General features: G+C 42.2%; 1 protein-coding gene across 3 annotated transcripts in view; it reads right to left on the minus strand.

The window, feature by feature from the left end:
- Positions 1-1,314: 1,314 nt before the first annotated feature.
- kif4 (kinesin family member 4) overlaps positions 1,315-24,221 on the minus strand; it is a 104,306-nt gene continuing 81,399 nt past the window's right edge. For all 3 annotated transcript variants that reach the window (XM_078546969.1, XM_078546970.1, XM_078546968.1), the window contains 7 exons: positions 22,965-23,063; positions 22,621-22,698; positions 11,518-11,622; positions 7,345-7,500; positions 6,475-6,588; positions 5,114-5,227; positions 1,315-3,249 (listed from right to left, as the gene is read on the minus strand). In XM_078546969.1, coding sequence (XP_078403095.1) covers positions 3,082-3,249; positions 5,114-5,227; positions 6,475-6,588; positions 7,345-7,500; positions 11,518-11,622; positions 22,621-22,698; positions 22,965-23,063 — 834 coding nt within the window. In that variant the 3' untranslated portion in view covers positions 1,315-3,081. The remainder of the gene's footprint in view (positions 3,250-5,113; positions 5,228-6,474; positions 6,589-7,344; positions 7,501-11,517; positions 11,623-22,620; positions 22,699-22,964; positions 23,064-24,221) is intronic.

Here is a 24,221-nt window from a genome sequence, read left to right on the forward strand (position 1 = left end):
CCAAACTGAGTGTCAGCGAGTAGGTTATTGCTAAGCAAGTGCTGCTTGATCGCACTGTTGGTGACCCCTTCCATTACCATTTTGGCAGATGGCATGCAGGAAAATGTGAACTTGTCCACTTTGGCAGGAAGAATAGAAAAGCAACATATTTAAATGGAGAGAGATTGTAGAACTTGGCAGTAGAAGAATCACATGAGGCAAGGTTGGATAAGCTGGGCCTATATCCATTGGAGGTTAGCAGAATGACAGGCAATCTTATTGAAACATATCAGATCCAGAGGAGACTTGACAGGATGGGTGCTGAAAGGATGTTTCCACTTGTGGGAGAGACTAGAATTAGGGGACAGTTTAAAAATAAGGGGTCTCCCATTTAAGATAGAGATGAGAAAAAATTTTGAGGGTCATGAGTCTCTTCCAGAGAGTGGTGGAGGCAGAGTCATTGAATAATTTTAAGGCAGAGGTAGATAGATTCTTGACTAACAAGGATGTCAAAGATTTTTTGGGTATGTGGAATGTGGAGTTGAGGCCACAATCGGATTAGTCATGATCTTATTGAAAGATGAAGCAAGCTTCAGTGGCTGAATGGCCTACTCCTAATTCATTCGTTTGCATTTTATTCTTGACAGATTTAGACTGGGAATGGAACTGGCATCTTTCTGTCTGCGGCTTAAAATCTTACCAATGATCCATCAGGGCCTTTATTTTTGTTGTTAAATGTGCTTAAGTACACAACACATTACTGCTGTCTTGAAGATTCTGCTGTAATTGAGTTATTTTGCCAGTGATAGCTACTGCTGTCTTGAAGATCCTGCTGTAATTGAATTATTTTGCCAGTGATAGCAATGAACACCCTAATGCACTACTTAAATCAGGCTACTTGGATCCTTGTCTCAGTGCTTAATGTATCTCTTGCATTTTTGTTTTTAAAGACAGGCTCAAAAAGAGATTTGTTCTTCATTACAAACACATCATAGGTAGATACAAATTGGTGGGATATGACGACCAACCACCCCACATTCATTTTGAGGTCAGCTAACAGCTTTGGAAGGCAGGGTCCTCTACCAGTCTTTGGCATTCAAGTTCAGCTCATTTCTGTGCAGTGCCAAAATACCTAATCTGCAGATTGGCATGAGCACTACAAGGTTTGATCATTTTATTGTTTTGGTCCTGTAGTTCAACCTTCTATTGGCTTTGTTGAATTCATTGGTTGGGCGTGCTCGATGTCAAGTCCAAGACACCAAGGTCTCTGTCAGGTTCTCTTGTACTGCAACTATTTCAACCCCATAAAGTACACATTATCCATTTCCTTGTGTGTAAAACTTTACATTTATTTGTAAGCAGACAGAACAGAGAGGAGAAGAGGGAACCTTAGATGGAAAACCACATGGCCTCATTGGAAACTTTTTTTAAACTGTAGAATGCAAGGAATACATAACAGTAGGAACCTGGCTTTTTCAAAGTAGAGAGAGCATATTCCTCCACTTAGATTTATTTTGCCCTTCTCCAGCCATAAATCCATCTTCAGGATAAAGCAGTGACTCAAAAATAATCTTCCCCTCACTGTAGCTGGACAGATTGGAAGGAATTCCATATCATTCTTCAGGTTAAGATTGCAAGGCTGAACTTGATGGAAAGGTCATAATGTCCTTTTGAGAAATTTTTAAAAAAAAATTACAAACAAATGCTAAAGTCATGATTTAAAATGTCTGAATTACCAGAGTTATTTATATTAAAAGTACTTATTTGTGCAAATATGAAGCCAGCAGTCAGAACTCTAAATCACTTCTCTTTATTTATAAACTACAGCAATGAGGTTAAAAAGAGTGCTGGAAACAGACTAATTTCCGTTTGAAGATTAAACCATATTTGTAGAAATAATTTCTTTTAAAAAATAGGAAGTTTATATTCTATGTATTTGTACAGTAAACTTGTGTATCTAGGGGTAGGACAACAATCTCAGAAGGCAAATAAAGTGTTCCGGCTCCTACCAGCATACACATACACATCGCCATGCTCACTGAATATTTTCCAGCAGTACTTGCCCTTCTTTTGCAGACTCTAACTTTGCTAACCTGGCTTTGCACTAATCACAAACTTTACATTTAAAATATTTGTAGAAGTCAATTCCTGACTAAATTATGAAGAGAAGTATGGCATCAAGGTGTTGACTTAAATCACTTTCCTGTAACTACAAAATTAAAATACTTCTGGCTTAATATTCCAAAAACATTACACCTGAAATACACAGTCAGGCAGAACAATAATTTGAGATAGCCATTAATCAGCAAAATAAAAGGAATACTGCAAATCTCAAACTGGTAATTCCTGAACATAGTAAGTCTCCCTTTGAAAGATGTCAGATGCTAATGACTTCTCTGCACATTTCTATCATTTTCTATTTCAGCTGTGATAATTAAAATCACATTATGTTTGGGTAGGAAAGAATTACATTAGAAATTGCTAGACTACAAACTTTTACATTGACAGTGTCCTTCCATAAAAGGAACAATTTATTCAGATTGAAAGGTTAGAGAGATAGGATTACCATGGTTTTCCTTATTGCAATGAAACAAACTGTATCAAGACAGATTCAATACTTTGAATGGTACTTTAAGGCCAAAGAAATCAAATGCTAACAATCCCTTTTCCAAAATGGAAAAAGCATAAATACCATGTCCAAAAAGTCTTATCAAAATAATAGTAAAACTCTCCTCTTGTCCCTCCCTCGCTAGTTAGCAACTGGTTACTAACCAGAGTATAACCTCTGAATAACTGTTCAACATACCCTGGTTAAGAACTGCAAAATTATAGAAAACATGACATTTTCCACTTCTTCATAGTCAATTCTGTGGCTTTTCACATTGAATGCAGTTTCATCTCTAGACATACCTTATTAAATACACATACATACACACAGGAGGATGAAAAAAAGTTAGATAAGAAACTAGGGATAGAAAGACAGTCATGGTGATTCCCCACAAGAAAGTTGAAGTCACTGTACAGCAATCTGCTTTCTGGAATGATCAAAGTCACAAACAAATAAAGCAAAGATACATTTTAAGTATTTACAGAAAGAGGCACTTATTCTAGGTCTTCAGGGATTGAAGGGTATCCAGTAAAGAAGCTAGTGTTGCAGTTCAACAAGGTTTTCTTCTTCTTTTTGATGTTTGTGCTGTTCAAATCTTCAGTCTCCAGCAGTGGTTTACGAATTAACTTCAGCTTTGTTTGTCCAGTGATGTCAGTCAGAACCTGACCAAGAAGTTTGATTAGTAAATTCTATCTAACCTCCTCCATCCAACATTTAATACAAAATTTCAGTGTCCAAGTTAAACAAGACATTAATTTCCAATATTGAACAGGATCAGAAACACAGCATCCACTGTCTGCTGGCACATGTGTGGTTACTCCCAGCACTGATGTTTTTGCATGTGTGCCCATTGTCCATTGACCCCTCTCGTGCTTGCCTCACCGTCACCAACCCCTTGGCTCCCTGACCCCCACCCACTCAGCAAGGTGGGCAAGCTGGAAACAGCAAAAACTATTCTTTTTCAGACTGAGTTTGATCCACACCATCGTTGGCCCTGTGTAGCTACCTGGGACATCACTGGCAGTGATGTCGCAGGTACTGCAACTGAATGAATAGGGAATATGTCCTCAGTTATGGCAGCAGCAATTGCAACTAAATAAAATCCCAGCATTTAGTGGTAACTTTTCTACCCACTGACTACAAGTCATCTAAAATCTAGCTATTGACTTGATCTGTCTCCCTCACAACAACCTTAAGGCTGAACCAGATTGCACCTTAGTGTCATATAAACTCATCTCTAGATCAAATATTTGCACCATCACCAAGACCACCACTTGTAATATTGCACCATTTCATCTGCTGCCAAAACCCTCATCCAAGCCTTTGTTCCTCCAGACTCAACTATTCCAACACTGCTAGTTGGTCACTCACATTCTATCCTCAGCAAGCTTGAGGTCAACCAAAAACTCTGCTGCCCACATCTTTACTCACAACAGATCTCATGGCTCCATCATCCCAATGCTTGCTGACCTACATTGCTGCCCTCCCAGTTAAGCAACACCTCTGAAATTCTCATCCTGGTTTCCAAATCCCTCCATGGTCTCACTCCTCCCTGTACAAGGCTCTTCCAGTTTCCACAACCCTCTGATAGCTATATCATTTAATTCCAGCCTTGAGCTTCTGATTTGCATCACTCTGCCATGTCTTCAACGCCCTGGGCCCCAAGCTCTGTAATTCCCTCTCTAAACCCCTCTTGCCTCTTTCCTGCTTTAAAACATTTGTTAAAACCTCTGACTAAGGTGCACTAATAACACTATGTGGCTTGGTGTCAAGTTTTGCTTTATAATGCTTCTGTAAACTGCCCTGGGACTTGTAATGAAAGTTGTTGTTATAATATTCATTCCTATTCCAGCCCTTACTATACACAAAACATGGCATTTTCCATTTCTTGACAGCCACACTTAAAGAAAAGTTGTATCTGCAAACCACATTTTGTCAACGTGCTTGACACAATAAATTACTTTAATGTGTAGTGACAAATGTAGGCAAATGCAGCAGCAAATATGTACACATACATGAATCCGAAGTATCCCTTTCTGGTGCTAATGCTGGCTAAGGGAGGAATACTAGCAAGAACATTAAGTGAGCCCATGTAATGCCATGCAATTTTTAATGTCCATTTAAAAATATCAGACTAGGTAGATGGGGGTCTTAGTTTAACATTTTAACTGGAGGATGGCACAACAGTGGAACATTTCATTGGATTGTCAATGTAGCGTAGCCTTTAAACACATAACATTCAGATATGAACATGGTACTAAGAGCCAAGTTGACATTAAATGTTATAACCTATTGGTCGCTGAATGGTATGAACACTAATCACTGAAATTGCACAGAAACCAATGTCTGCTGTGCACTTGGATTTCAAATACTGTTAGTTATAACTTACCCTGCATCAACCTTTCTATGCCCAATTCCAGAAAAGTGACATTATAATCAACATAAAAATAAAATTTAACACTTGAAGGCAGTTATTTTTTTCTAATTGTAACCTATAAATTTCAGTGAATTAAGAAATATTCTTACCTTATCAGTAGAAGTGATGTTGAGAGGCTCAAAGAAGCAAGACTCAGATTCAGTGGGGTCATCCAGTTTAAATGATCCATCTGATCCATTTTCAGTAAACACATCATCTTGGGGCTAAATATGGTAGTGGGGATGAAGGAGAGGGGGGAAAGGAGTTAGTTATAAAGCAGAGCAAATGAGGCAAGTGACTTAGTTTGCGAATTGAAAATACTTTCACTCATTGGGACTTCTGAATAGTAATTGGTTTACGGTCCTGTAAACTGTTTTATGTAATTGAATATTCAATTACTACCTTCAGGTCAGCCTCCGCTCTCAACAAAGTAGTTTATGAATGCTTATATTGATCCTTGTGAGAAGCAGCTATACTTTCTACATTCTCAAAACAGGTGTGCACCCAAGGAACTAACTTTCCTACAGAAGGCAATCTCTTCATTGGATGTAATGGTCGCGAAGGTAGGAGCTCCAAAGTCTGAGCAAAGACCACATTAACATGTACAGACCATTGATCTACAGATTGCAGTAGTTCATTTACTTGTTGCTGAAAGGGAGTTAGCCGAAGACTGGATATGAACGAGAGCTCATTGCTGTAATGGCAATGCGCGTACTTAAGTGGTGCTGCTGTGTTTTGTATATTCCACTGATTATACGGAGAAAATCTTTGCTACTCTGATATACTTAATTTGTTACAGGAGCACATTACAGTTGGAAGGTTTGTTTGAAAAGTACTTCATTTGTCATATTACATATTAATGATACAATGCACGTGAATAGATAAAATAATCATAAATGAAAAAAGTTCAAACTGCTGCCCATGTATAGAGAGCTCAACCTCGTGCTCATGATTCACTAGTGACTAAAAAGGAAATGATACACCTAGTGATGCAAGCTTAAATCAAAAATGACTGGCCAATAGGCACAATCCAGGGAATCTAGATTAGCAGACTTGAGGACTGGAATTTGAGACTCTCCCAAGTGTTCACTCTTTCGAACTGTACCCAGGGAGTGAGAGAGAGAGCGAGAGTGTCATCCCTATTAGTATAACTTTATTATAGTAAAGCTGGTGAATGCAGGAAGATGAACAATGCTCAAGTGATATTAAGGTCACCTGAGGCACATTCACCACAGTAAAGAAAAATTCAGAATGAGTGTCCAAAATAAAAGGTGACTGCGGAAGAAATTAAGCCTCAAGTTCTTGGAATACGAATAGTACCATTTGATTTGAAAGCAATCCCTCTGGAGTGGTTAGAAAATTATATAAATCAATGATTCAGCAAGCAATCAGTAGGTCTTCATGAACATCAGCACTGAAGTTGGTGAGAAGAGAATGTAGAAAAATCAAAGACCAAGATGAAGTCTCTCACCATATTGACACGATTGTGACAATGATTGGCAATGCATCTGCAGTGGTCACCACAATCTAATTTATTCTTCCTGCATCTGCACTGTTTGTTGGCACAGCGACCTTTGCAGGAACACTGTAGGAAAAAAAACACAAGGTAATAGAAATTCACCTAAAATGCTCAGATAACTTTGCTGCAGAGTGAGGTGGATATTGCAAATGGGCAATAAGAGACAGCAACCCATTGTACATTTCTCCTTCCATTGAAGTCACACATATTGGGTTGGGTTAGGTTAGGTTTGTTTTACCTATTTAGTGGCCGGTCCATTTTGAGGGTGGGCTGGATAGCACCACCAGCAAGCTGTGGGAACCAAACATGCACCCTGCTGCAGCTTACAATCACTAGCCAGCACAATAATCAGGCAGCCCCATCAATCAGCAACAAAGTAGGCCCAGATTGGGGGATGTACTGATTAACAGCAAGCATTATTCTTGTGGAGCTTGGAGAAGTCTTGCTACTACAAACCCCACAGAATTTTAATCTGTTTTTGGCCCTTTCCACTGCGTCTTTTGGGTAAAACTGGAGAGAGTGCACTTTTTACTAAAAGCACCTTCTGCCTGAAGCAGATAGACACACTGGAAAACTAATGGCGTGTCCCTTCTTGGGCAGAGTTGGGCAGATCAGGAATGGGAAGGCAAGCTTTTTCCTCAACTTCAGCTGCTACCATCCTATTTCCTAGTCAACAGATCCAGTGACATACCTTCCTTTGTTTTTTTTGAGAGGGCAGTGCTTAAAAACATGAGCATTGTTTTTTGCTGGACCATGGAATCAGAATTCCCCATACATGCAAGTGCACTGGAAATTAATTAGATTTAAATGCACAAGACATACCCCCAAACTTGTTTTCTTATTTTCTTTCATTTTAGCGGGGACCCAATCATCATCCTCAGTTTCAGCATTAGAATCAGAGTCAGATAATAGCTCTTCCAGACTCACACGTGGTGTCATCATGTTTGGCTTTGCAGTGGTCTTCCTCTTGTTCTTTGGCTACAAAATAAAGGCACATTATTAATAGAGCAACAAAATAGTAACCAAACCCATCAATGGTTCAGCTCGAAACAGCCATCCAGTGCTCCTTAAAGCAGTGGCAGAACATGATTGTGCCACCATTTTATATAATTGGCTTGGAGAAATGACTAACATGAACTCTTCACTCATGTTCAGCAGACATGAGTTCCTTATGAATTAAAGCTTACAACCATTTAAGTGCAATGGAGTAGTTTGTCAGTTACCTTTGTTTTTAAGAAACAAGGAACTACACTGCCAGCTGTTAACCACACAAATCTTTCCAGCAGTGAAAAAACACACCATAATCATTCAAGCTAAAGTGACATGCCACAATCATCTCCAAGCATTGAATTACTACAGAAGCAAGCAAATACAACAAATTATCAACGAGTGCTTTTAACAAAAAGATTAAAGCTAGTCTATGCAAGTTTAAAAATATCTTTCAATGCAGACTACATTATTCTAATAAAAACAATGCCGGAGGCACTCAGCAGATTATGGCAGCATCTATGGAGAGAAACAGTTAACTTTTCAGGTTGATAACCTTTCATCAGAACTCGGAAAAGTTAGGAATTCTGCAGAGAAGATCTCACCTCCTGACTCTCCAAAGCCTGTTCACCATCTACAAAAGGCACAAGTCAGGAGTGTGATGGAATACTCTCCACTTATCTGGATGAGTGCAGCTCCAACACCATTCATGAAGCTTGACACCACCCAGGACAAAGCAGCCTGCTTGATTGGCTCCCCACCCACCACCTTCAACATTCACTCTCTCCACTACCGATTGAGGCAAGTGTGTATCATTCTACAAGATGCTCTGCAGCAACTTGTCAAACCTCCTTCAACAGTACTTTCCAAACCCATGACCTCTACCACCTTGAAGCACAAGGGCAGCAGATGCATGGGAACACCAACACCCGCAAGTCCCCTCAAGGCACACTATCCTGATTGAAGGAGCAGCAATTGTAGTTCACTGCTGCTGGGTCAAAATCCTGGAACTCCTTAACAGCAGTATAGGTGTAACTATCCCATAAGAACTACAGTGGTCCAAGAAAGCAGCTCACCATCACCTTCAAGGGCAATAAATGCTGGCATAGCCAATGCCCACATCCCATGAACAAATAAGAAAAATAATAGATTTTGAGCAAGGGCTCAGTTGGCAAGGGCAAAAGAAGGTCTGTGGAAAGTCAGTGAAGATTGAATGACAGTATGAAGTTCTTAGGATAGAAAACAGCCAGAGACACCTAGAATTAAAATTGCATAAGCAAACAATGCTTTCCTTTATTAAACTGCTTCTGCAGGCTCCAGCAGACTCCCTCTGCTGCTACAAATGAGTATGGTAGCTTCAAGTGAACATTGCACTTTTCAAAACACTGTACACTACTTCTCTCCACTTAGAAAATGAGTGACATAGCATGTTTCAAAGGTTTGTTTCCAAAAAGTGTAAACAAACTTAAGCATAACTTGAACATTCAGCTTCACCAGTAACACTATTACATATTCTACCTTTTCCATTATTTAATTTATCATATTGTATATGATTGAATGTAAGATTTGTTTACCAACTGAACACAGTTCACTTTATAACATAGTCACTTAAGAGAACATCGTCTGAAATCAGGTATAGTCTCATTTAACTCATGTTCTTCACCTGAGATGAAGATGTCCAAATCGGATTCAATGCTTACAAATGGTGTTTTCTATGCTTTGAAGAATGATGCAGTTGTGTGATGGTTTGTGAACCATGTTTAGCAATGATCATTGATACTTTTGTATCAGTCACAGCAAATGGTTGGATGTCATTAAGGGTTGTTTGCCTTCCAAAATGACCATCGCATTTTACAAGCACTCTCTCCTGGCTTTAGTGCTAGTTCTGAATTTCATGTTTTACTCTGCATTTACTTTCATTCTTCTGTAGATAAACAATGGAGAACATATTGATCATTCGCTCTGTGGGGTAGCTCAGGAAGACATGTGTGCATAGGGTATACAAAGATGACAGTAGCTGGAGCTTTCCAGGAGTTCAGTAAGTCACCACTCTGTACTTGCGAAGAAAGTGATACAGCTTTTGCTTCCTTGACTTGCTCTTGGTTGTGGCTGTACGTATCACTTTTTCCAAGGTACAGGCAAATCCCTCTGCTTCTCCATTAGTTCTTGGCCAACAGGGTGTGATTTTTCCATAAGTGAAACCTAGATAGACTGCAAGTTTATTGACCTCGTGGGGGTTCATTGTCACTTTTCACTGTTTGAGCAATTCCATACAAGATGAAAATCTGGTCAAATTTTAGGGTGGCTACTTTCGTTGCAGTTGATTATTTCCACAACAGGGAACCTCCTGTAATCAGTGACATAAGCAGGGGTTCACCAGTGGATAAATCTGTGAAATCAGCGATAACATTAAATCTATGATCCTGGACGTAGTTGAGACATCTGGAGGGGACCAATTTGACAGTGGTTGCTTGACGTGGCAGACACGGATTGATTTCACGCTCTACCATGGTGATCAATCCATAACTTTGCCCCCAGAAGTTGTTTGGTTTTGACAATTCAGATGACCTTCATGTACTATATTGATAACACATTCCCTCAATGATTGTGGAATGACAATGCAGTTGTGTAACATGAGATCAGATGTGGTTGTAATGGTGAACTCATTTTGACATTGTAAAGACCTGGTCGTGTGTAATCGATTTTGTTTGTAGATGCTCTCTCAATCACATCTTTCCAGTTTAATGATTCCTTAGCAGTAATACATAGTTGTAACACATCTTGTTTTGCTGTCACTTTGACGTCAGCTAATTTTACTGACTTTGGCACTGCATTTAGACTTACGTCACTAAGATGTTGTTCAGCAACCTTTTCCTCATGACTAGTAAGACTGACCTGTTGGTAATGGATGTTGCAAACCCTGGCTGATACTCAACATGGAACTCATACTCCTGTAGTTTTGAGTATCCAATGATCTATTTGAGTAGTGGTTTGCTATATGGATTGCCGAATAAGCTTAGTGATCTTGATTCTTGGTATTGAGAAGATTGTCCTCTGAAGAGATGGAGCAGAATTGGTCTAATATTCCCTAGAGTTTAGAAGGATGAGGGTGATCTCATTCCTCACTGAAATGTATAAAATTCTGAAGGCTTAAAAGGGTAGATACTGAGAGGATCTCTCCCCTGGCTGAGTCCAGAACTAGGATTCATATTTGTAAATTAAAGGCTTGGCCATTTACGCCCAAGATGAAAAGAAATTTCACTCAGGTGCAAATCTTCACAACTCTCTACCCCAGACATCTGTAGGAAGATCAAGATAGATAGATTTTTGGACACTAAAGGAATCAAGGAATGAGGTGGTGAAGGAAAGTGGAGTCAAGGTAGACAATCAGCCATAATTTTTCTTTGGGCGGTCTTATTGGTGAGCCGTATGGTTTACTCCAGCTCTTGCTTATGTTCTTACAACGCTGTTCTGTCACCAGAAGCCAAAAGATACACAATTACAACCAAGCAGAGTTGTTCAGCGTACTCTTTTCACATGGAATACTCTTGGGTAAGAGCTGGGAAGGTAGTTGAATGCCTCCCTGTAGTATGACTACTTCATTACACTCTGAGGAATACTTTGGAAATTATAACCACCAAATTCCACCCAACTTCCTATAGTTGTATCAACTCACCAAACTACCCTCATTCACTAAAGATAAAAGCAAAATACTGTGGATACTGGAAATCTGAAACAAAACCAGAAAATGCTGGAAAAACTCAGCAGATCGAACAGCATCTGTGGGGAGAAAAAGAAAACATGATTAACGTTCTGTGTCCTTATGATTCTTCTTCAGAGCTCTGAAGAGTCATAAAGACTCAAAATGTTAACTTTTTTTTTCTCTCCACAGATGCTGTTAGACCTGCTGAGTTTTTCCAGCATTTTCTGGTTTTGTTACCCTCATTCACTGCAGATTTTATCAATAGCTCAATGCATAAAAAGGAAAGAATACAAATGCATCCTTACCTTGGGAGGAACATACTCAAAGGGAGAGGTTGAAGGCTCAGCTGATAAGCTCATTAGGTTGCTATCACTCAGTTTACTGGTTGTATACTGGAGCAGGTTCAGTTTCTGCAAAGAGTAAATACATAGCTAAACTCATTTCTCTGCAACCAGCAACTTAATTTATACAATTAATATTGTAGGAGTGTAAGTGTGTACAGGAAGGCACTCATTGTATAATTACCTGCGCACATATTCCACAAAATTATAAAGAGACAAAATTTAAATACACATTTTTTGACACTTGTTGTAGAATTATGAGCTATACATTTGTAAAGTCTCACTTTGTGACTAAATCAAAAGCTGAGTAAAGCTCGACTTCTGGTCTCCTCTTGCAACAACTGATTGTAAAAAGTTTAGCATTAATTTCAAACTTGTGGCCCTAACTATGTATTATGATGGGTCTAAAATGTGTACTGAAATCTGCAATAAAATTTCTGAGAAAAGCCATTTGTCCATCTTGCCTCTGATATTCCTTTTCTCCATCTTTAAAACCACAACATGCAATGGTCTCAAGTGATCCTGGACTTTTGCCTTCCCTCCCTTCCTAAAGCTTCATTTTGAAGTATTGATAAATTAGAGGCAAAGTTAGTTCCAAAAGCAGGAAGACGGCCAAATAACATCACCGCCCATGCCAGAAGGGCTTTTTTCAATCATCGAAAGAAATTACACAGGAAAGCATAACATTGTCAGTTTCCTCTGTGCTGCCATTGTTGTACTGTTTGAACAGGTATAGAATCAGAGTAATAAGGCTCACTTTGAGACCAATGTTCTGTCAGAGGAATGCCTGAAAAATACCTGACCAGAAGCTCTTGGGCCATTTTTTCAGCTAAAACAGGCATTAGGCCTCTTACACATGCTATTGCCTGTTGTAGGACCATTCCAGGAAATTGAGCCTGCTCTGCTCAGATTTTCTAGACATGGATGCAGCCTAGCAAGCACCCATCACCAAAAAAAATTTATAAGTAGAAGAACCTGGAGGAGAAGTGCTTCCACAGACAATTTTCAAATTATTAATTTCCTTGTAAATAAGGCACCCCACAATCTGGGACCTCATTGTGGATGTATCTTTCAATATGCAGCCACAAAATAGAAATATGCTTCACAAGTGGTGATTCTTTCCACTTAATTGAAGCCTCCCTGATTCCATCATTTTTCCTTTGCAAATCCACAAAGGCAAAATCCATTCTTGGCCTTCTCCCACCACACAACCCCCCTACCATCCCAATTCTCTGGTTCTCCATTTGAGATGAGGTGTCAAACTCCATTCAGCCCCTTTCAAAATCCATGCCTATTACAGCCTTTGCTGCTTGTTATCCTTGCTGTTCTACCAGCTAGATCCAAACTCCCATGGTTCCCTTTCCTTCGACTTCTCCATCTTATCCTCACGCACCCTTATAAACTCCAAGAATAACTTACATTTATATAGCGCCTATTACAGAATACCTCCATTCTGTCAAGCCCCTTCAAAATTTTGTATATTTCAAATGACATCACCTCCCATTCTTCTAAACTCCAGTGAGTACAGGTCCAATTTACTCAGCTTCTCATCACTGATTCCTGTGATGAAGGGTTGTTCAATCTAGTGAATCTTCACTGTACTGCCTTCAAGGCAAGTATATCCTTCCCTAGAAACGGAGGCTAAACTGCACAATATTCCAAGTGTGGTCTCACCAAAGCCTTGTAAAATTATAAGCATGACTTCCTTATCCTTGAATGCCAATCCCCTTTCAATGAAGGTGCGCATGCCATTTGCCTTCTTAACTCCTTGCTGCACTTACAAGGAACTCAAAATTGAGTAAGCCAGAGTCCCTCTGAACATCAACATTTACATGTTTCACACGTAAAAACTATTCTACTTGTCCATTCTTACAATTAAAAGGGAATAACCTCCACATCGTACACCATCAGTTGCCTTGTTGCCCACTCACAACCTGTCCAATTTTCTCTGCAACCTCCGTGCCCACCTCACTGCTTACATTACCACCTAACTTTCTATTATTAAACTTAGATACATTACTCAGTCTCTTTGTAAATAGTTGGGACACCAGCATTGATGCTTTGGCACTCCAAAAATTACAGCCTGCCAACTTCAAAATGCCTATTTATACTTACTCTTTGCTTCTATCTGTTAACCAATCCTCCATTCTTGCTGATATATTACCCCCAATTCCATGAACCCTTATCTTAAGTATTAACCTTTTGAGTGGCCCCTTTTGGATTTCCAAAAGGCATATACTTGGAATCAATAACATCTATTGGTTCCTCTTTGTACACCCTACTAGTTAGATCCTCAAAAAACTCAATTTGTCAAACACTATTTTCCTTTTGCAAAACCATATCGAATCAAAATCACAGTACGATCAGACGAAATGCATCGTTAGGCTTTCTTTACAAACAGATTCTAACAAGAATAAGGGTGTGGTCAGTAAGGGAGACCTTGCCTGAGTGAGACAGAGTAAGCATTTTGCAATTTGTAGGATTTCGGTGCATAGGGGGAAAAGAAGTGCTTTAGGTAAGGTCTATTACAAGAAGTGCAGCTTGATGAGTTGAGAATTTGGTGAAATGAGGTGGTGCTCCTTTCTTCTACTCTTTCAGCCTCCAGAGGGAGGGAGACAGACAGCTAAGAGGAGACTGAGAGGAGGATATGAGGAAAAACTTTTTTTACCCAGAGGGTGGTGGAGGCGGTTTGCTTCACATCCTTTAAAAGTACCTGGATGAGCACTTGACACGTCATAACATTCAAGGCTATGGGCCAAGTGCTGGTAAATGGGATTAAGTAGGTAGGTCAAGTGTTTCTCACGTGTCAGTGCAGACTCGATGGGCCGAAGGGCCTCTTCTGCCCTGTGAGATTCTGAGAGACTTGATGGAGGTATTCAAAATCCTGAGGGTTATGGATGGGATAAATAGTGAGAAACTGCTCCCACTCAAGAGGGCATCAAGAACTGGGGGGCACAGATTCAAAATAATTGGCAAAGGAATAAGAAAAGTGATGCAAGGAAAACGTTTTCGCCCAGAGGGTAGTTGGAGTCTGGAACAAACTTCAAGAGGGTGGTAGAGGCAGGTTCGATCGAGGTATTCAAAGGGGAATTGGATTGCTATCAGAAATGAGAGAATGTACAAGGTCATGGGGATAAGGAGGGGGAGTGGGACTAGGTAGAATGCTCTTCAAGAGCCAGTGCAGATTTTTATGGGCTGAATGGCCTCCTTCTGCACTTTAAAGATTGTGATTCTGAGATTCCAGCATTTTGCTGACAGAAGTCAGGCTAATTAGCCTTTAGCTCCCAGTTTTCACCCTCCCTCCTTATTTGAAGTGGTGTGCCATTTGCTAAAACAATCTACTGGGATCATTCCAGAATCAAGGAAATATTGGCAAATCAGTCAACGTATCCAGCAACTCTACTACTATTGACTATCATCCTCCTGGGGGTCACAGTTGGCCAGAAACTGAATAGGGCCAGCCATATAAATACTGACAAGAGCAGGTTAGAGACTGGGAATCCTGTGGCTAGTAACTCCCCTCCTGACCCTCCAAAGCCTGCCTACCATCTCCAAGGGCAGGATTTTCCCTCCGTCAGGTGGGTCCGGGAGCAGCTGTGAAACGGACCGCCACCTGTGATTTCACGCTGGGGGGGCCAATTAAGGCCCACCCAGCATTCTAGGCTGCTTCGCACTGGCCAGGAAAGGAGGGGGCATTTTTTTTGCGGCGGTCAGTTTAAAAGTAGCCCAGGAAGCTCCTGGAAGGCTGCCATGGAGAATGTCCCCTGAGCTGACACTCATGGACCCGAGTGCAGCTGGACACTCGGCCCCTGCTTCTCTGACGAGTGACAAGGTGGCAGCAGTGCTGGTCAGCAGCCATGACGTGGTGCAATGCTCCTGGGTGCAGTGCCGGAGCGCTTCAATGACCAGCTGCACTCTGAAAGGCTGAGTACCATGTTGGCATGGGTCAGTGTGCAGATGTGGTAAGGTCTGATCCCCACCCAGTGGACCTCAGGGGTGCTAGAGTCTTACTGCAAACTGTCAATTACACCGGGGCTGGCCAAGGGGGTGAGCCCTGGTTGCTCGGACGGAGTGCCTTGTGGTTCGAGGGCAGCGACTCGGATGTGCCCTGCCAGGTGCTCTTCTGGAGTTGGCCAGGTTGCAATGGCGTTGCAGGTACAGAGTGGACTAATCAATGCTCCTCGGTTGTTTCAGGAGAAAACAGTCCACAACAACATAGAAAGGTCGCAGGCTGCTAGAGGCCCCACTAGCCTCCTAATCCTCTTGAGATATGAGCAAGACACCCTGGAGCTCTAGAGCCCCATGTGCAACTGGATGTGGAAAGGTGGGGGTGCCAGACAAAGGTAAGAGTGCAGCACAGAGCTGAGAATTTCAGCTTGTGCAACCATTCTAGTGTAGTCTCTTCATTGATGTGAGCCTCGAACCTGGAGTCCCCATTGATTATTGGAAGGAAGAGGGCACCATGATGCAGATCTCCATCGTCTCACCAGGGTGCCTGGCATGCAGTGACAGTGTGATGACATGTCCTTTTTCTCCCTTTTAGGTTCACCAGCAGGAGTTCGCTCTCTGAACCCCGAAGGGCCATCATTGACACTGGAGGACCACAGAGCGTCATTTGAACCTGCATCACACCCACTCTCCGAAGCAGGCACCAGCGCAGATACCAGCACCTCGGTGGGCAGAGTGCCAACTAGTAAATCAGTGCACATTGGTGAGGGCACTTCACAATTGCTTGAGGTGCAGGCGGAAGTAGAGTGTGCCCAGGGTGCTAGCAGTTGGAAGATTGCTGGGGACCAGGACAATGCTCAGTTGAAGGCAGATGAGCTAATGGAGTCGTCCATCAGAGATGCGTGGGAGGATCTGGCAGAGATCCAAGGGGGTGTGCACGACATGGTCTCCATGATGGAGGAGTCCATGAGGAGCGTGAGCACTGTGTTGACAGGCATGGTCGAGCACACTGCCTCCTCCATTGAGAGAGTGTAGCGACTCTCATGGAGAGGCAGCTCCCTCCCAGGCAGGGCCAACACAGGCTCTACTGGCCAGAGGACGACCGCCAAGGTCATCAAGTCCAACAAGACAGCAGAGTCAGCAGGCTGTCTCCAATGCCAGTGCCAGCAAGGGGGGAGCACCTAGACACAGCACTTGCAAATACAAGTTAAAGGGGCCTTGAGCACAAGAGGGACAGGTCACGGGTGATTTTATGTTCATTTTAGTTTACTTTATGTACACTAGTCTGATGTTGAATACCAGAAACGTTTCTGTTAAGATTATGGAACTGTCAATGACAAATTGTGTTTCTGTTGTCATGGCCTGAGAATGCCTCACCTTATTTCATTGGTGCAGGGAACGCCAGTACGTAATGCTGGACACAGGTGGCTCAGAACTTCATTGCACAGGCACTGAGCGTTCTTCGGGTTCAAATGAAAGGATCCTTTCATCTGTGACTGAGGCAGCAGCCCTGGCATGCTTTTGAAGCTGATCTTTGGTAGCCTAGCTGAAGGAGCATTGGGTCAAGGCGTCTCTGGTGTCCCTGCCGGTTACTGAGGTCTGGCTCCACACCCTCAGCATTCTCCTCACTGTGCTCCTCTTCTGAATCACTACTGGACTCATCATCTGCGGCCTGTGCAGCTGAGTCCCCCCTTGCCAGGGTCAGATTGTGGAGAGCGCAGCATGCAACCACGACCAGTTACACCTGCTCTGGGAGGTATTGTACTGCTCCCCCTGAACTGTCCAGGCATCAGAGGCACATCTTGAGAAGACTTATGGTCCTCTCTACCACCACCCTTGTGGAAGCATGACTCTTACCGTAGCGCTTCTCTGCCTCTCTTCTTGGGTGGCAGAGAGGTGTCATGAGCCACCTCTTCAACAGATAGCCCTTGTAACCCAGCAGTCATCCATCCAGTCAGGCTGGAGCACTGAAGAGCCTCGGCACCTGGGAATGTCTGAAGATGTAAGTGTCATGGGAGCTGCCAGAGTAGCTTGCACACACTTGCAGAACCTGAATCCTGTGGTCACACACTATCTGCACGTTCATGGAGTGAAATCTCTTCCTGTTGACGAAGGCACCCGGCTGACTCGCTGGCGCCTTGATGGCCATGTGTGCAGTCGATGGCACCCTGGATGCAGGGGAACCCGGCAATCGCTGCAAAGCTTCTGGCTCGCTCAGCCTGGCTGGCCTCCTCCATACAGTAAAGAATAAAGGTCAGTACCTGCCTGAACAGAGCTTCTGTCACCAGCTTGATGCAACTGTGGACAGCTGATTGGAGACTCCACACAGATCCCCCACTGACCCCTGGAAAGAGGAGGCATAGAAGCTGAGGGTCACTGTGACCTGCAGAGTCACTGGCATAGGGTGTTCACCTAGACAGTTGGAGTTGATCTCAGGCCCAATCATCAGGTAAATGGAGGTCATGGTCTCCCTTGAGATGAGTAGCCTTCTTCAAAATTGCACCTCAGACATTGAGGTAGCTGCATTGCTGCCTGTAAACCCTGGCAGCAGGATTGTGGCGTCTTCTGTGGCTCCTTCCACCTTGGACTTCCTACTGGCCCTGCGCCCTTTGTGCCTGTGCCTCTCCTCCCACAGGTCCCTCCCCTGGAAGCTGAACATGGACACGAGGCCTCCTCTCCCTTCTGCCCCTCTCTTCCTCCTCAAAGGAGGTGCCTCCAGCAGAGACCACATCCCCATTACCAGGGTAAGGGAAGGCTGTCTGATACCTGAAAGGATTCACACACTCTCAATCCTCCGGGGGCCTGGCAGACAGCAATGAGTCCTGAAATGACACCTGGAAATACCAAGAATGATGCCCCGAACAGAGAATAAACTGCCAAGTATCTTCAAAACTCCTCACTACTTACGCCGGCAATGCTGCTGACCCTTTTTATCCTGCCCTTGGATGAGGTTTGTGAAAATTTCGGCCCGCCGCTTGCCCGTGCGACGAGCAGAAAATTGCGCAGGCAAGAAAAAAGTAGTCAATTGGGCTGTTAAGGGTCTTAAGTGGCCACTTACTTAATGGTGGGTGCCGCTCTGGCACCCATGTGTGCCCGCTGAGCGAAATATTACGCAAGCGCGTGATAACATTGTGACGCTAGCCCGATGTCATCGCGCACTATTTTATGCCTGTTCGGGTCAGGCGTGCACCTGGCCGCAGGATGAAAAATTCTGCCCCAAGGGACAAGTCAGGAGTGTGATGGACTACTCTCCACTGGCCTAGATGACTGCAGCTCCAACACTACAGGAAATTTGACACCATTCAGGACAAAGCAGCCTGCTTGAATGGCATCCATCCATTAACATTTACTCCCTCCGCCACCGACACACAGTGACGGCAGTGTACACGATCTACAAGATGCACTGCAGGAACTTACCAAGCCTCCTTAGACAGCACCTTCCATACCCATGGCCTGTTACCATCTAGAAGGACAAGGGCAGCACATGGGAACACCACCACCTGGAAATTCTCCTCCAAACCGCACGCCATCCTGACTTGGAAATATATCGCCATTCGTTCACTGTCGCTGGATCAAAATCCTGGAATCCCCTTCTTAACAGCATTGTGTGTGTACCTACACCACATGAACTGCAGCAGTTCAAGGCAGCTCACCACCACCTTCAAGGGCAATTAGGGATGGGCAATAAATGCTGGTCTAGCTAACAATGTCCACATCCCATAAATAAAAAATCTTTTAGAACTCTAGGAAGTAGGCCATAATTTTCACCGCTTAAGTTTCTCCATTACATTTCTCTGCTGATATTATTTACCCAAGTTCCTCACTCTTATTAGCCCTTTTTGCTATGTAATGTTTCTTCTACCATGAATGTAGACAAAATGTTTTCATCTGAAGGTCAGGTGGGAATGCTCATTGATTGCAGTATTCTGTTCCATTTGCAATTCAGCTAATGAAGCAGTCCATGACTCCAAGCAGCAAGACAGACAACATTCAGGCTTAGTGTCATGAAGATATTAATGCATATAATGAATTGGAAATTATTTTAAATTGGACTTGTAGCGGGATCTGTGTCTGAGAGTGTAAGTGTCTTAATTGGATTGAAGCCAGCTAGTCTGGGTCTGCTTTGATGTATAGTAGTTTTGAGATGTTAAACAGTAAGGAAGTTAAGCTAGAAGGGACATTTGCATTTTGTTGCATAAACCATTCAAAGAATGGGGGTGAAATCTTGCACCTAGCTAGGAAACACCAAGCAATATGTTTATATTGCTAATAAAATTGGTACTATGAAAGGGGTTTTATTGTTAGAAGAGGTGGAAGTTCAAAGGGCCTGGTGATACAATGAGAATTTGCATTCAAAGGGGAGGCTATGTATATAGGGGAGAGTGTTTTGGGGTGTATAAATCAGAAGCATGTTGCCTATAAGCCTACCACTACGTCCGTGAAGAAACCAAATTGAAAGGGACCTCATTTTGAATTCTTAAGATAAAATGTGCTTTGCTTGGTGTCTGTTTAAGTCTATAAGTTATTGTTGCCTTGGGGAAGATTACCTGGGAGTAATTAATTTAGGGATTTGTTTAATAGTTATTATGGTAGTAATTTGTAGACATGTGTATGTGTTTAAAACCTTGTTAAACTAATAAATGTTTAATTTAGCTTATATAAACCACCCCTGGAAGCTTGGTGGTTTCATTTCTGAATTCAGAACTGCATCTGGGATTTTAAATAACTCAGCCTTTACCAACTGCTGTGTCATAACACTTTGAAAATTACAGTCACGCATCAGGCCCATTGGGGCAGACAATCACCATCTCCAACTAGAGAGAATCTAAAAATCTCCCCATGACATTCCCATCATTGAACCCCCCACCAAAATCTTGGGGGCTTAACACTGACCAGAAACATAACTGGACCAGTCACAAATATTGTGGCTGCAACGGAAACTGGGTGTCAAAAACTGGGAATTCTGTGCAAATAACACCTCCCGATCACAAAAGCCTGTCCCCGCCATCTACAAAGACACAAAACAGGAGTATGGACTATTTCCCAGTTGCCAGGGTGAGTGCAGCTCCAACAGTCAAGAAGTTTGACAATCCAGGAAAAACCAGCCCGCTTGATTGACACTCCATCCACCACCTTAAAAGATTCACACTTTCCATCACCACCACAACAGTGCACATCATCTACAAGATGCACTGGAACAAGCTGCCAAGTCTCCTTTGACAGCACCTTCCAAGCCTGCAAACTCTACCACCTAGGAGGACAAGGGCAGCAGGCACATGGGAATCCAATTCACACAGACAATCATGGCCTGGAACTATATTCCCGTTCCCTCACTGTTCCTGGGTCAAAATCCTGATGTTCCCAACAGCATTGTAGGTGTATCTACATCACAGACTACAGCAGCTCCCCCACCACCTTCTAGGACAATAATTGCTGGGCCTTGCAAGCAAGACCCACATCACATGAGCTACAGCATCAGTCTTCCCAACATTCAGTCAAGGAAACATTTATTCATCCAATACTGGATGTTGGACGTGTATTCAGATAATTTAGCACCAGGAGTCAAGAGAAGTTGTGCTGAGTTAGAGCTAGGTGTCGTCAGTGGACACATGGAAACTAATGTTGCATTTTAAAAAGATAGCATGTAGAAGATAAACAGACAAGGGCCAGAGATAGACTCTTGGGGACTGAGGCAACAATTCAGGAGCAAAAAAAGCCATCGCAAATGATTCACTGGCTACGAGTCAATAGATAAGAATGAAACAGCGAGAGCACTTCCTGCCCAGCTAGACTACAGTGAACAGGTGTTGGTGGAGGATGGTGTGGTCAACCAGGTCAAAGGTGGCAGACAGGTCAAGGAATAGTTTACCGTCATCACTCAAAGTCACAAATGACATCCTATAAAACTGTTTCAGTACAGTGGCAGGACAGGAATCCAATTAGTCCTCAGAAAGGTGCACAAATATCAGGGAGGCAACAACAGGCTCAAGGAAAAGGAAGGTTGCAGATGGGACAGTTATTTGCAAGGATGGTGGCGGTGGGCGGGTGCTCAAAATTTTTGAGGAGACGGGCGTGACAGCAATTTAAGGGAGATGGACAATACCTAAAGAAAGAGTGATTTGTTAACAATATTGACTAACATGGAAACCAGGAAGGAAAGTTTGATGGTCAGCAGTTTAGTAGTTGAGGTACATTTAAGGGAACCATAAACTTTTGTACTTTAAAGTCAGGGTAATTGATTTGCCACCCACATGATGAGAGAATCAAACCTCCAAACTTTAACTTCTGGCAAACGTTTCCATTGCAGAAATCAGTCAACAGTATTAAAATTTAACCTAGTATTTCCCTCTACTGACATGGTCCTACAGTCTAGTTGAGTAGAAAAAGCTCCCAAAAAAATCAGCAGGATGAATATACCACCTAGTACCCAAAGATCCCATTAAACAGGCACTAGATTTTCACCTCTGGGACCAGAATTCAAATACTCATAAGGCTAGTTGAAACAAAGTCTCCTTTACACATTCACAGATGAAACATTCGGTTGCGCCTCTTCCTGCCCTATAAAGTGCCTTGGATGTTTTATATGTTAAAAGTACTACACAAAGCTACAAGTTGTTGTTGCTTCTGCTGCAATTCATGGGCTCAGAGCATTCAAAAGATTTGTGCAAAAGATTATGCTAGCCAGGTGCAGATATGAAAACAAATATTCTGATTTTCAGTTTTTGTGGACTTACATTCAAGCACTAGCTCCTAGCAACCAATGGGAAACTGGGCATAACTATTTACTAATAATATTGGGCACAAATTGGTACTAAGTGCATGTTTAATGGGAAAAAGGTGCTTGGGTGTAATCCTTCAATTTAGTGCCGCATTGCAATTTTTTTCAGCGTGCTTTCCAGGTCGCTGTGGTATGTAATTAAGTGGCTAAAAACAGTCAACAATATTACCTTACCTGATCACAGTCCAACAATACTCCAAGAGGAAATTTCAAATGTAGTTTGAAAAGGAGGTAATATTTCAAGCAGCCACACAATATTTTGCATCTCATCCAGTAGTTGTAGGCTTGCCATACCCTTCTCTCTACAACACTAAATTCTATGGCAAATACCATTTACATACCTGCTTATATGTTTCATTCTCTTTCATTAACTGCTGATTCTTTTCACATAGCTCTTTCATCTTATTGATCTCTTCATCCTGTTAGATCAGAAATTGTTGAAACTTTACCAAACTCTTCCACACAACTGTAGACTTGAGGTTTTCACCCCACATCTGTTTACTACTCTTACCCTAATTCATCCCTTCACATCACACCCTAACAGCCATTTATATATGTTGACCATCACATTTTGAGGATAGAAGTAGAATGTCGAGTACTTAGGTCATAACATATTGACCTCTCAAGACGTGAAGCAAAAGGATTATCCAGACAAGGGCATTTCTTGTTATTTTGAAAAACTTACTTGGAACTTGAGCCTCTCCAGAAGTTGGGCCTCTTGATCAGGAACAGACTCCTTTTGTAGATTGGAGTTTTCTTGTAACTGGCTAAGCAGATAGAGCACCTGGGGAATATTCAGAATCAGTAAAAATCACTAATGGGCAGTTGTAAATTGTAGTTAATTCATTTTGGTTAACTGGAATTTTTTTAAAAATTCATTCATGGGATGTGTGCTTCGCTGGCTGGGCCAGCATTTATTGCCCATCCCTAATTGGCCTTGAGGTGGTGATGGTGAGCTGCCTTCTTGAAATGCTGCAGTCCATGTGGTGTAGGTATACCCACAGTGCTGTTAGGAAGGTTTAGGATTCTAGTTAGGCAATTTTTTTTCTTGTAAAACTTATTCCGATGAGAATTCTTCCATTAAGTACTGCAAACAGGAACATTTTCAATTAAGAAATTTAGTTATGTTCAACTCTACCCCTATACTTCCCCTCTCCAACAAAAATTTCCAGTGAGATGATTCAACCTACCTGATAATTTAAATCCAAGACAAATTGGGAATTTATTCCATCATCATTTGTATCCAACAGTAATCAAATGAATTTAAGTATACCGAGTTACAGTAAAGGGCAATCCATGCAATTACACTATAGGTTCAAATATTACAATGGAGAGGTAGAAGTAATGGGGTCTTGATTTCAGAATCAATGTCTAGATATTGAAAATGTTACTGTTCAAATATAGCTCTCAGTTAACAGTGAAAAGAAAAATCCAAATCACTCTGCAGAAGAGTTCACAAAATAAATCTACAGAATTTGTTCTTAGCATATGAGCATTGCTGGCAATACCAGCATTCATTGCCCATCCCTAATTGCCCTCGAGATGGTAGTGGCGGTGATGTTCTACGTAGTGTAGCTACATCCTCCATGCTGTTAAGAAGGGAGTTCAAGAATTTCGACCCAACTAGAGTGAAGGAACAGTGATATAGTTCCAAGTCAGGATGGTGCGTGACTGCAAGGCGAACTTTCAGGTGGTTGACCTCCCATGCTTTTGCTGCCCTTGTTCTAGTCTTTTAAAAAAAAAAATCTGATGAATTTTATTCTGCTGTTGAAAGTGGCTTAGCGAGTTGCTGAAGTGCATTTTGCAGATGGGTACAAATTCTGCCACTGTGCAGTGTGCACTGTGCGGTGGAGGAAAGTTGGTGGGTGGGATGCCAATTAAAGCAGGCTGCTTTGTCTTGGATGGTGATCTTGATCTTCCATTATGTTGGAGCCAAACTCCT

Source organism: Cetorhinus maximus, chromosome 8 (genome assembly GCF_964194155.1).
Source record: "Cetorhinus maximus chromosome 8, sCetMax3.hap1.1, whole genome shotgun sequence".
NCBI lineage: Eukaryota > Metazoa > Chordata > Chondrichthyes > Lamniformes > Cetorhinidae > Cetorhinus > Cetorhinus maximus.